This window comes from Aplidium turbinatum, chromosome 2 (genome assembly GCF_918807975.1).
Source record: "Aplidium turbinatum chromosome 2, kaAplTurb1.1, whole genome shotgun sequence".
NCBI lineage: Eukaryota > Metazoa > Chordata > Ascidiacea > Aplousobranchia > Polyclinidae > Aplidium > Aplidium turbinatum.
In genome coordinates this window covers 30,824,283-30,838,663 of record NC_137473.1, presented here as the reverse complement: position 1 = coordinate 30,838,663, position 14,381 = coordinate 30,824,283, and the positions used below count along the sequence as shown (strand labels likewise).

The following is a 14,381-nucleotide window of genomic DNA, read 5'->3' as shown; positions in this document are numbered from 1 at the left end:
TTACCTGAATTAGCAATGTTTTATCGTAATCTTGTCTGTATTTATAAACACATCTTGTTAAAACGGAGTAGAGTTCTTCTAATTCCTCGAGGCAAAAAAATTGGGTAGCCTATAATGAAAAACGTGCAGTGCTTAACAAAATTTTGGAAAGCTTGAAGCCTTTGGCAAAACTCTATCAATGATACCAATCGTACGAACATGAGATTTTATTTGAGACTATCAGAAAGCGTAATTGATCGAGGGAATCTTTTAGAACCGAGAAAACTTCTATGCTAACAGACCAGGAAGTTTCGCATACTTGTAGGGGTTTTGAACCGCTGACGCAGGCCATGTCGCCGAGATCGAGAGTGAAGTGTCAGCTTGCTGTGAAGTGTTGTTGTCTGTGAATTATTCCATGTACTAGGTGCAGCTTGGAGGGAGAACAGTCCTTGCAATGAGTTGATCGAGCGCACACCTCGAAAGCCGAATCAGTGTTGCCTCATTTTTCCATTTCTTTGTGCACAAAGTCGGGTGTTTAACTGTTAAACCAAATTTAGCCATCAGGGGGGGGGGGGGATGAGCAACGCAAAGTACCTGCACTGTGTAGTGTAGCAAGCCCTTTAGTTTCTTCTCATCCACAATGAGAGGTGGTGGGGTAGCGAGGCGCACAGGTTCGACTTCCTCCTTACTGGAAAGTTCATTTCGATTACTAAGATCTTGAAAGAAAACAAAATACGTAATATGAAAAAGAAACGGGGTGTAACAAAATTAAAGACAAATTTGTATGTGATACCGTCAAAACATTATAATAGCATCAGTGGCATGATACTTCGGTATACAGTTCATTATAACCATATTAAGCACTGAGAGAACTAACTCATAGGTAAGCAAGGATTAACAAAGACAATAATCTGGGGAGCCAGGTTTCATTTACACAGAAAAGAAGATGTAAGAGCAATCGCTATGTAAGATTTGATTGACTAAAGACAATGAAGCAGCAGCCCAGTTTATGCCCAGCCTCGCTGTACAATCTGCGTGGCACCTCCGGTTTGAAAAGGGAAAACCTCTTGGGTTTGAGATTGAAAATCTCGTGTGATCAAGAAAGGATGATAACGTCAATGTAAAAAGAGGCAGCACTTTCGCTCTCTCTGGACAAGTTGACAGTATAATGCTACAAGCTTGATTTGCATTCAACCATTTTGCGATAAGGGCTAGAATTAGTAACAGCATATTAAGTTTATTCACATAGAAAATTAAACACATTCATTTACGAACCTGTGTCCGGTACGATTAATTCTTTTGTTTTATTTTGTTCTTTAAATTTTCGATGCGTTTTAAGATTTTCTGTTTTATCTGATGCAACCTCTGATGGAGGTTGATCTTCCATCATGTCACCGGTTTCATCCAGAGGAATATGATGCTGCTTGTCATTGTTTTCGTGTTCACTCTCATTTGAATACGATGAAATGTCGGAATACATCCTTGAAGGATCCTCCTTTTTAACGCCACTGCTCTTCACCTCTTCACCACTAGCATCCTGCGTTTCTTGAAAAGAGGGACTACTTTCATCACAAATGTTTTCTATTTTTTCTGGATTTTTATCTGTGGAAGACGATGGATCTTCCAAGAAGACATTGTTCAAATTGGGATCATTTTCTTCATCAAAACACTGAGGAAGAAGTTTATGGGAATTTCTCACGTAAAACTCCGTGTCCGCATCACCTGATGGTCCCACTCGATGATCTCCATCCAATATTTTATCAGGTTTCATTGCCCCATTCCTGATGGTGGACATAACTTCTTTATCATCTAACATCATCTTATTCTGTGATAAATTTTCATTTTTGTGACCTTGCACAATTTCCTCATCTCTTCCACTGCTTCCATCATCACTGTCATCTTCAATCTGAAACAGAAAGATTTTGTAAAAACTTTCACCTTCCCTTAATCACGTATGTCTGGTGAAACTGAATCTCCATGAGACGATGGTAAGTATGTTTTGTTCTGCACCTTGCTTTATGAAGGAGAGTGAAAAGACGTTCTTTTCTCTCCTGTAGCTGTGATAGCAAATGGCAGTGTGGTAGTGATTATGCCAAGCAATGTACGACTTGGATAAGAAAACAAAATTAATGAAGAATCAGACGATCACATATTTATTTTATACAGTAGAGCAGTGGTTCCCAAGCTTTTAAGACTACGGCACGCTACTGAACAGAAAATATTTTGTGGCACCCCGTGGTAGACCAACGATCTTTTACCTCGATCACAGCAGATTGTTGAAACAAACCTTAATTGTTTCATACCAAAGACTTTAGAAATGGCATTCATGGCTTCTCTGCTTGATATACAGCTCTTATGCAGTGTGGCGAAAAGTAGACAAGTTCGCTAGTTGTGCCCTTAGAAAAGGCAATTTATAATAACACCTTTAGAAACCAACATAATAATAGTAACAGCAGTATTACTGGGAGATTGAATGCCACTTTGAGACGGCGTTTTGGAAAAAAAGTGAAATTTACTTATTTTGAAGTTACCCTGAAACTTAATATAAGATGCTGCTCTTCACAATAAAGAATAAAAACCTTTCGATGAACAGCATTTACCTATTAAATGAACTACAATCACAATCAGCACAACTCTACCGATGTTGCGTGTGACATCACAAAACCACAACAACAAAAGGATGCAACACTAGGAATTTGTGACCACAAAGCAATATGTTTGGTCAGTTGTAGACTGTAGTGTAAAGGCTTTACTTATACAAACAAAAACAACCGTGCATGAAAATTTCATCAGCAACATTGATCTTAGCTAAACGTTTGAAAACAAATAAAAACTGAATATGAGAAATAGCTCGCGGCACCCCGGTTGGAAACCACTGCAGTAGAGTGTGAAGAAAAGACGGGGTCTCATCGTGCTGATCCTATTCCAGCCACGTAAACACGTCTGCTTCAATTTCCTTCAGAATGATATTGTTCCACGACCAGCTTTGCGGGGTGTCACGCCAAGATTCCATCGGTTGTTCAGGTTGTGATAGAAAACTATTTTCACTTGTTTATCACATGAAAAGTATGAGGAAAAGCAGACAATTCTTTTATTTGAAAAAAAAAACTACTGACTCTGACTTTCTTCTTCCTGGTGGCTGCAGACGCCCACACCGACTTCGGTTTCCTCCGTGGGTCATAATGGCGAGGATGTGATGTGCAGGTCGGCTCTTCAGAGATGCTCTCAAGGAAGGATTCGCGTCGGATGGATTGAGAAGTTGAGTCAGCTGCAATACAAACGTAGCTAAGTGAGTTGGTCGTATCATGTTACGTAAGGCAGTGAAAAAAAAAGAGTTTTTTCGAATTGCAAAAGGGTACCCACTAAAACCGTTGTTTTTAATTTAAAAATTCAACAAACTGCACCTGAGTATGTAGGTTCAGTTTTCACCATGCAAGCTACAACGTGAGCTTAGAAATTCAGATTATCTTGAAAAAGTTTGTACCCCCGTCATACGATAAAAAAGCTTGTTGGTTTCTATGGAATAGCTACGTTAGCATCTTATGTAATACCATGAAACTATATCAAAACAATGCAATATGCAAAATCTTGTTTACATGTATGAAACAAATTTAAACATATTTCGAAACATACCCTCACCCGCTTTCTTTGTTTGAGATTGGCGTCGAGATTTACTGAACTGAGTCGGTGCGAACTTGAGAGGGTCAGCGTTTCGTTTGCGTCTTGCTTCTGTTACCTCATTGCACAGAATCTCGAACTTGGGTTCTAGTTCTCCTTGTATAATGGCATGAGCCATATCACGCAGCAAGCATGCCCGATGACGGATGGCTTTATCTGCAAATTGAAGATTGCAGTGAATCAGTCAGCAATTCCAAGAGATTTAATTATACAGGTAAACATTAACTGTGTTTTCAAGAACAGCTTTGAAATATTCAGATATTCGCTGAGGATGCGAGTGAAAGGGCGGTAAGCAAATAAAGAATGAGTATCTTTCTGCTACTTGTTGTTCATTTATTCGGTAAACTAATACTATTGCAAGAAAAGTAAATAATCTTGATGAACATTCAAACTGTTCAGTGTTCATGTATTCACTTCTTCTTTATGTGAATGATCTTCCAAATGCATCTTCTTTTTCAACTACACTTTTTGCTGATGACTCAAACTTTCATATGTCAGATAAATGCCTGTCATCTCTCCAAAAAAATGTTAATAGAGAAATAGAAAAAATTGATGTGTGGATGAAATCCAATAAACTTTCATTAAATTATAGTAAAACTACTTATATGACCCTCTGCAACAAAAAAAGTGCAGCAGAAAATTTTAGTCTGTCCATCAGTGACCGATCCATCGAAAGGAAGAAATGTATAAACTATCTAGGTGTAACTTTGGATGAGCGATTGACATGGGATAGTCATATTATTAATCTTAGAAAGCAGCCTGCAAAGGTCTGCGGCATAGCATTTAAGCTGAGATACATTGCCCCTTTAACAGTATTACGGGCTTTATATTATGCTTTGTTTCAATCCAAGATCCAATACTCGATTATAAATTGGGGAAGAGCAAACTCTACATTGCTTGCTCCACTACAAGTGTTACAAAACAAGTTCATTCAATCCTGCTTATTTTTGCCGAGGTCAACAAATACAACTGTTCTTTATCACCAATTTAATGTGCTCAGAATTGACGATATTATTAAATTAGAAACTGCAAAATTTATGTACAAATATGTGCACAAAATGCTGCTCCGGGCCTTTGCTGGCTGCTTTATTTTTGTAAATGAAATTCACCATCATAAAACCCGTCAGAACCAAAAAAATGATTTATATTTGCCTTCTACAACGTCAAACTCTGGTAAGAAGATGCTATGTTTTAATGGAGTGAAACTATGGAATAAAGTACCAAAAGAAATAAAAGAAAAGTCTTACAATGTTTTTAAATTTAAATATAAATGTTTATTAAAGAATTTGTACAATGATCACTCCTGAAACGTATCATCCGCTTATTTCTCTACACAATGTTTTTTTTATGTTGCCCTGTGTTATTCCATTGTTAATGTATTGTTAATTCCATTGTTAATTTTTACAAATTAAAGTGCTGGTATTGTGCTATATATTATATACCGTATGTGTTAATGTTCTTAATTTTGGGTCTTTTGTTTAAATGTTTGGGTGGCAGCTGACTTTGGTGACCTTTTGGTCTTTCGCTGCCATCCTTGTTGTGCGAATAATTTGTGTTTATTGTGTTTTTGCTTTTTGTGTCTTTCTTTTTCGCCAACAAAACAAACATAAACTGAACTGAAAACTGCTAATCGCAAGCTGACATGCTCACAGCATGACGTGTTCCGAAAGTTCACGCAAAGATGTCAGCATGAAAAAGATTTTTAATGTAAACGTTCTTCGTGATAAACTGAGGCAGAAAAGTGAAAAGACTTTTCAAAATACGGTACCGAGATAAAGTGGGTATCCAGTTTGTCACTAACTGCAATGACACATAACGCGACAAGTATGGCAAAAATAAATGATCCTGTCAACTCTTCACAGTGCTGATCCACGTCACATCAATGCAAAACGTTGGCGTTGATATCGCTCGTTGTCCTATCGCTTCTCTTTCTGGTTAAGTGATGAACATTGAACAAGTTTTAATAAAAAAAAACAAAAAGTTTGCTTAACGAGAGTTGAAAAAACAATCAGTTTTAAAAAGTATCAACCACCGGTATTTCTTACAACCGATTGTTCCAATACCTTCAGCGCATACGTCAGGGTTGTACTCCAGTGCGTTGTCACATATAAGGTTGATGTCACTGAGGAAGGAAACGACGTTGTTGTACTTGTGTTGGTCTATCTTGTTCATCATGGATGAAATGTCCATTGGCTCATCTATAACTTCCGTGTAATCTGTGACCTCTTCTGTGTCCACTGGTTTCAAAAAGACCTGGTAAAAATTACCTGTAAGACCAAGGTCTATGCTCTGCTTCATATCCATTAAACAATGAAGTACTTAAATTTGTTTCAAAGCAGATTGCCATTGTTGAAACATTTTCATAGGTTTTACAAGCTTAAAGTTAATTATTAACAACGAGATAAAAAGTGGGTTGCCAAATGACTACTACTGGAGCGCAAGTCAGAATGTTTCCAAATTGAGTTCAAGGCTCGAGAAACTGAAGGAGGATTATTTACAAAGTTTATCGTTGTTCACAATGTTTTAAAGTTTTCCGTTTTAAAACCGAAATATTTGTTTAATATTTTCTACTTTTCTGTTCAGCTTTCGGCACTAGGAAAATTGCCCGTCGGATAATTGCCCGCTGGAAAATTGCCCGCCGGAAAATTGCCCGCCGGAAAATTGCCCGCCGGAAAATTGCCCGCCGGAAAATTGCCCACCGGAAAATTGCCAGCCGGAAAATTGCCTGCCGGAAAATTGCCTGCCGGAAAATTGCCCGACGGAAAATTGCCCGTCTTTGAGTAAGAAATAGCTGCAAAAAAAGTCCAGCTGTGAGTCTGCAATGAACCATTGTTTCTCTCATAAAATAGTTTAAACTTAGTACCCAGCTGTGATAAAAGGCGTGATAGATTTTAACCGGCAAATGCTAAACTAAATGAAAAAGAGCTTCTGGGGCAGGGCTTCCCAAACTGGGGGTCGCGTAACGAACTTCGGGGGTCGCAGAAAGTATACAAACTTTACACAAAGCACTGCATATTAACACGTATGTGCAAGATGCTGTGGAAGTTATTAACTTTATTAAGAGTCGTTGTCACGATTTCTTTCTATCTCTTACCAGGAAAAAGACTTGGAAAGGTTCAATGACGTAGTTTAATGGGTCAACCGAAAAGCAGTCAATTAAATGTCGAATAATTCTACTAGCGAAATGATAATCTGACTTCTTGAAGAACTTTAACGAACGGCTTCTCAAATAACTCTAATTTCTGCATCAACTACCAATCTACAACTCATAGCACAACTCTCATAACCAACTCAATAATAATCATCATAATAATCACCATAATAATAATCTCAGAATCTCCGAATAAACATTACACAAACTACACCACTATTTATAGTTGGCTGTTCAGTCCAATAACTTCGAGAAGGTTACATCATAAAGAACCATCGTTCGGTCACGTAGCATTTAAATGTAAACAACAGAAGTCTATAGAAGGTCACGTAGGGAAAATGATTCCAGAAAACACGTTACATAATACAGATTTCGTCACCAGAGGTTACTTCAGGTCATAACCGATAATAACACAACGCACCAGAATTCCATAATGAAAATAGCACATTCGTTGAAGATACAAAGCAAGCCATCGCGAGGCATTTGCACCTTGATTGTGACATACGCCCCCCCTTTGAATATTGTTGCAAACAATATAACAACACAATCAATACAAAACACACCATAAAACAATTAATTACTCAATAATCAGTTCTCATAAGTCTATCGTTGCATGATCTACCAACGATAGCTTTTCTCAAAACAATAGTCACGTTTTCTGCGAAAGTCTCCAACGTCCTCAACATCTTCAGTGCATCGGCGAGCGAGATGACCCATCTTCCTACATCGGAAACATCTCCTCTCCGGACAGTCCTTGGCGAGATGACCTTCCTTGTGACAGTTGTAGCAAGCCTTTTCACCAAAAGAGCAGCTCCTGGCTATGTGTCCAATCTCCCCACATCGGTAGCAGTGGTTGTCACGGCAACGTCTATTTTCCGAATGTCCGCCGTCAGCAACGCACTCCCTGGCGAAGTGTCCGCGTCTACCGCATCTATAGCAAACTCCAAATGGTCGTCGCCTGCCTCTTCTCCTCGGTTCTTCGCGCTCGTAATATCCGTCATCGTGAGATCGTTGCTGATTATCTGCAGAACAATCTCGAGCAAAGTGACCATTCTTGCCACAAGAATAACAAGTAACTTCAGAATCTCTCTCAAAAACATTTCCGATTATCAGATCAACTAAAGAGTTTTGTAAACATAACGCTTTCACAGTCCCACTACAATACGGAGTTTCGATAGATATCATCGCTAACGGTCCTTGGATTGAAGTGGTATCTATTTTTGTCACATGGCCAGTTTTTCCCGTTAATTGACTGTCTTTAACCAAATCTCTCCTCACTATTATACCAGTAGAACCAGAATCACGTAAAACTTTTACCTTTTTGTCTCCAACTTTTCCATCCACTACTGGCAGGTGATCTTCAGGTATTATTTTTCCGCAAACATCTTCATCCGGATTCTTCTCGTCAAGCGTGGGTTTAGGAATCATTAACGCACAACCGCATCGATAAACGTCCGTGTCTTTATCTTTTCCAGACTGATTAGGTAAGGAAAACGACTTGTCCTTGCATTCCTTCGCTTCGTGTCCCTGCCTATTGCAACGATTGCACCACTTCCTCGATTCCTGATGATTTCTGTTAGTCTTCTTCCGGCAGTTAACAGACTTATGACCTAAGCCATTACAATTAAAACAACGTACTTCTCTTGGAACCGCACCTCCTTTAAAATTATTTGTTTGCTCTTCGTCATTATCGCATGACAACGTTTCTTCAGTCGACAACTTCTCATCATGAGCAACTAAGTACTGTTCTGCCACACTGGCTATTTCTTCTAGATTCTTTGGACTTCTCTCCATTAGATAAACAGACAGATCTTTTGAACATGAATCTGTGAATTGTTCCTTAACTATAAGGTTTGCCAATCCGTCCAATGATTGTTCGGCCCCCGAAAGTTCAAACCATTTTAACAAAAGGTTTCTTAAACGTTCAATAAATTGACCTGGGCTTTCGTGTTTTTCAGGCTTTGCCTCACGGAATCTTTGACGGTATCCATGCTCGGTAAAATTGTATCGTTTTAACAGAGCTAACTTCAATCTGTCGTAGTTCATGGCTTCTTCTTGCGAAAGTCTTGAATATACATCAAGAGCTTGTCCCGATAATAACATGCTTAACTGGGTAGCCCACGTCGACTTCTCCAATTTGGCTATTGTAGCATATCTTTCAAATCTTAACAAATAACTATCCAACTCATCTTTTTCTTCAACAAATGATGGCAAATCTGGACGTCTAACTTGCGCCACAATAACATCTCGAGCATTATCATTAGTAGAATTAGATCGCTCACCAATGTCCAGCTTTTGTCTTTCTAATTCAAGTTTTAACTTTTCCAATTCATATTGCGCTCTTCTTTCTTCAGCTTCTGCTTCGCGTTGCGCCCGATTCTCTTCGGCTTCTGCTTCGCGCTGCGCCCGCTTCTCTTCTGCTTCACGCTGCGCCCGCTTCTCTTCAGCTTCAAGTTCTGCTCGCTTTTCTTCAGCTTCAAGTTGTGCTCGCTTTTCTTCAGCTTCAAGTTCTGCTTTCCTTATTTCACGAGCAGCTCTTCTATCTTCTCTTTCGTCAGCTTCTCGCTGAGCTTTTTGGTCCATTATCTTGTGATACTCTTCCATCACAAACTGAGACTTTTCATTACCAGTCAGCCCCATTCGTTCAGCCATGCTCCCTAAGTTTTCAATCATCTCATGTTTGACAGTATCCGCCATTTTGACAGCTTGTTGTTAATTTATTATTCCTTCAATAAATCTTTCGGTATTCTTCGGTTTTTCGGTTAAATCTTTTTCGGTTGATCCCGGACGAGCCCCCAGAATGTCACGATTTCTTTCTATCTCTTACCAGGAAAAAGACTTGGAAAGGTTCAATGACGTAGTTTAATGGGTCAACCGAAAAGCAGTCAATTAAATGTCGAATAATTCTACTAGCGAAATGATAATCTGACTTCTTGAAGAACTTTAACGAACGGCTTCTCAAATAACTCTAATTTCTGCATCAACTACCAATCTACAACTCATAGCACAACTCTCATAACCAACTCAATAATAATCATCATAATAATCACCATAATAATAATCTCAGAATCTCCGAATAAACATTACACAAACTACACCACTATTTATAGTTGGCTGTTCAGTCCAATAACTTCGAGAAGGTTACATCATAAAGAACCATCGTTCGGTCACGTAGCATTTAAATGTAAACAACAGAAGTCTATAGAAGGTCACGTAGGGAAAATGATTCCAGAAAACACGTTACATAATACAGATTTCGTCATCAGAGGTTACTTCAGGTCATAACCGATAATAACACAACGCACCAGAATTCCATAATGAAAATAGCACATTCGTTGAAGATACAAAGCAAGCCATCGCGAGGCATTTGCACCTTGATTGTGACAGTCGTGCACTCAATAGGCTACCCGTATTTTGTAAATTTATATGGTGAAATATGGAATCGGAGTTGAAAACCCTCTTTGCTGCATTGCAAACGTGGACTTCAAAACTAAAGTCAATGCTTTAAAAAGTTATTAGTGTTAAAAAATTAAGTCGTAATTTTTTCAACGGAAAAAAAGTTTAGACTTTGTCCACCGTTTTTAAAAATGCTTTTCAAATTATGCTATATGTCCGGTTTGTTTGAAAAAGGGGAACGAATTTAATTTGTCCTTCCAAGGAGAAAACATCGATGTTTTTACATTGAAATCTAAAGTTGGAACGTTCATCAAAAAATTAAACATCTAGAAACAAAAGATTGAAAATGATTCATTTGAAATATTCTCGTTTATTGAAAAGTTTTTGGCTAACAATGGCGTGGAATCAAACGTTATTAAGCTTCTGGTTACCGACACTTGTCAAGATTGTTGAAAGAGTTTAAAAAGTATTTTTTATCTAAAATTGGACAATACCAATTTAGATTGGATCCAAAAGCCATTTGCAATGCAAAAAACAAAGTACCGAGCACCTCTCTTTCAAATCTCAGGAAAAATTTGCAGATTTATCTTTTGACTCTAAGTAGGCTCGTGGCTTGAATTTTCTGGAAAAAAGTTTCACACTTTTTGGCTTAGCCTAACGTTAGACCGGAATATTCACCATTATAATGGCTTAACAGTAACCGCACTCCTACTGTTTGTCTCCACGTATATGTGCGTGTCAGTGTTTTCAACGTTGATAAAATACCGTTCCAGCATAAGTAACATTAAAACCGCCTTGAGACCAGCATTGACAAACATCGAGAGACGGCTAGACCTGCTTTGTAGTAGAAAGCAGTCGCACCCACCACACTGAACAAATGTGTTTACTTTTTGGTTTTGTTTCCAGCAGGCTACAAGTAGTAAAGTAGTAGGGTTCGAGTACGGATAGCTTGTTCTTAGTTTTCGTTTAAATTAAGCCTTTCAATAAATATCACAAACGTATATTTCGCATTGTTTGTTCTTTTAACCGTAAAGGGTCGCGGAAAATTTTAGGAGATTAAAAGGGGTCGCGAGCAAAAAAGTTTGGGAAGCCCTGGAATATAAATATCAACTCTCTATCTCATACCGACAAGCGTATACAGCTTTACAATGAGTTCTGAGGACAGTCTTCTTTCAGATTCCACTATTGTCTCAAATTTTGTCATCCCAAAATGGTGACCATCATAAAAAGTAGGCGCGGAAAAGACATTCTTGTAGATGAATTGTAATTTATGTATCATCGGAATAAGACGAATGAAAGTGGTAGGCTACTAAGATTTATTGGGAGTGCAGTGAAAGAAAATCTACAAGTTGCAAAGCAAGATTACACACGAACTCGCATATTGACAATATTCAAATTTTAAAGAAAGTAAATGAACAATGAACATACACATTCATCAGGTAAAGATATTGTGGAAGCAAAACGAGCAAAATAAGCTTTAAAAGATAAGGTAGTTTCTTCTCACCAATCATGTCGTGCCTTGGTTTCCGAGTGTGTTTCATCTCTAGACAAATATGCACTTTCCCAAATGCCAAATTTAATTCACATGAGTAGAAATGTTAGGAATTGGAGACAAAAAGCAATTTTCATTATTTGCCTTCTGTATGATCGCTTTGGTTAACATATGAGCAACAATAGTCAATAGTAATCATGCAATTCCTGATATCAATTAAACTTTCCCCATACTTGTCATTCCCGCATGAAAGTTGTTGCTACTTTCAATGTCTAAATGATAAATTTATGATGTGATGTGCCTTTATTACTGCGAATTACCTAATGTAATTACCTAATTACCAGCGCTCTCACCTGTCGGCTGCATAGCCGAGTGGTGAGAGCGCTGGAACGGCAATCGAAAGGACGCCGGTTCGACACCGCTCATGAGCATGCAGCTGTGTCTTTGGCAAGACACTTAAAGGCATGCCTGAAGGTGGACATGAAGATTGGCTTCCTTGCTTTCCCGTCCACTTAATCTAAATCTTCAACCACCAGGTGTAAGCCTGGATACGACAAAAAAAAAAACAACCTAATGTACATTTTCAAGTTTGCTACAGATTAAAGTAGGCTACTGCATGAATTTCGCTTAATACATGACAAAGATCAGTGCCAAAACGTGATAATTAAATTTCGTCGCACTAATCTGGTTGCAAGGGTGCTAAGTTTAAACTATTTGAGGAACAATGGTTCAATCACAGACTCACAGCTGGATTTTTTCGCAGCTATTTCTTAGGCAAAAACGGGCAATTTTCCAGGTGGCAATTTTCTCGACGGCAATCTTCTCACACGGGCAAGTTTCCGGCGGGCAATATTCCCACACGGCAATTTTTCGACGGGCAATCTTCCTGTCACGTAAACTTTCATGTCTTGAACAAGTTTGTGATGAAAGATTTTTTACAATGTGTCTCTCCGGTCGAGAGCCGAAGAAAGATTTTTAACAAAAAAGCAGCACATCACGAGGAGATGAAACAGACCTTAAATCTACGATCTTGGGCCAACCGAGTGAGTACATCTCGGAGGAAGAGGCGAAGGTTCCGCATAGTTGCTTCTTCTTCTAGTTCTATTTTTTGGAGCTCCAGCTCCGTCAGTTGAACTTCTTTGGGAGGAGGAGCTGCTTCAAGGACTTCTAAACTCTGGATCTCTGAAATGCGCGACATGGTAAACATAATACATGAAAATATACAAAAAAACAACATCCCTAAAAGTATTACAGTGTTATCAGTGGTATTTAACCTGTAGGTCGCGAACCCAAGTGGGGTCACCTAAACTTTTTCTGAATTCGCCATAACTCACCATATGCTCGCTGTTTTGGTACAACTTATGTGCTTAAACTAGCTTCAACTTTTCGAGTTTAAGTAATTTTGTTTAAATTGTATGTTGCTCGTTTTTGGGGTTATTTTTTGCCAGTCTAGCACTTTTTATTTTTAGATTTTCTTTTGAAACTTAAGTTGAAAGTATTTTGATGTGGTCGACATTACGTCTCTTCTTTTTAAACAATTTCCAAGATGATTATTGCGCATAGGCTAATGACGTCACAGTACGTCCCTGCAATTTATTGCAAACGTGGCTTACTTTGCAGACATATTTGATTCGCTGAACTATTTGAATCAATCCATGTAAGGGACTGGCTTTTCAGTTATTAATACACTACCAAAATAATAGCTTTCTATAAAAAGCTTATCCTGTGGCAAAGTTACGTCAAGCGAAATGAGTTTGAACACAAAGTTTGAGTTTGAAAACACGTTTCCAGAACTGCAACAATATCCCCACATTGTCGACAGAGATGTATCTGTCAACCTTGGCAAGTAGTTTGAGCACTACTGTGTCAACATCTTGATGCCGTTCAAAGAACAAGACTGGATTATAGATCCTTTTCTTGTCAAAGATTTGTCGGAACTTCCCCTCCGTGATGCGGAAGAATTTACAGAAATGACAATAGATGCAGCAAACCGCATTTCATTTAAATAAAAACGAAACACCGTAATCGATAGGATGTAGAACATGACATGTAACTATGCTTATGCAAAGTCAAGCCGCGGCAGCAAAACTTGTGGAGCAAAACAAAACAACAAAACAAGCAGCAAAACAACCAACGCATTAACAGTGCAAATTAAAGGTTGAAACAAATTGACAATTTTGTGTTCCTGAAATCAAAATCATTTGTGTCAACGAGTAAATCTTAAAAAACAATCATTTTGGAATGCATATGCAGATTTTTCTGTAATTTTTCTATAATCTGCGCATACTCACTCATGTTTTTCTTTTGGCGTTACTTGAAATATATTTCTCCATACCGTACCAGAAAACAAACTGGGGTCGCATGTAAACGCTAATTTCATTTTCTTTTAAATGGAGGTCGCTTCTTGAAAACGTTGGAGACCACTGCAGTACATTACCAAAACATTGGCAACCTATACACGTACTGAACAGTCATGTACAAAAAAATTTATGCAAAAAAAAAGTTCAAAGGGCCCTAAAACTTAGATAGCGGAACGCTAATTTTTTTGACGTAGTCCATTCCATACAAAAGTATTTGGGGCACTTAAATTGTTCAGGCAGGCCAAAGCAAAATTGTTAGGATATTTAGTGCGCTAAGTATTGAAAACAAGGAAAGATGCGCTGTAACATGTACAATTGTACATTG

The 14,381-nt window shown here is 38.3% G+C and overlaps 1 protein-coding gene across 1 annotated transcript in view; it reads right to left on the bottom strand.

Annotated features, from left to right (window-relative positions):
- LOC145765295 (ATPase family AAA domain-containing protein 2-like) overlaps positions 1-14,381 on the bottom strand; it is a 74,150-nt gene that overhangs the window by 3,718 nt on the left and 56,051 nt on the right. The window contains exons 23-29 of the mRNA XM_082577097.1: positions 12,712-12,878; positions 5,721-5,910; positions 3,613-3,813; positions 3,096-3,247; positions 1,255-1,885; positions 574-695; positions 5-109 (exon numbers count right to left, since the gene is read on the bottom strand). Coding sequence (XP_082433223.1) covers positions 5-109; positions 574-695; positions 1,255-1,885; positions 3,096-3,247; positions 3,613-3,813; positions 5,721-5,910; positions 12,712-12,878 — 1,568 coding nt within the window. The remainder of the gene's footprint in view (positions 1-4; positions 110-573; positions 696-1,254; positions 1,886-3,095; positions 3,248-3,612; positions 3,814-5,720; positions 5,911-12,711; positions 12,879-14,381) is intronic.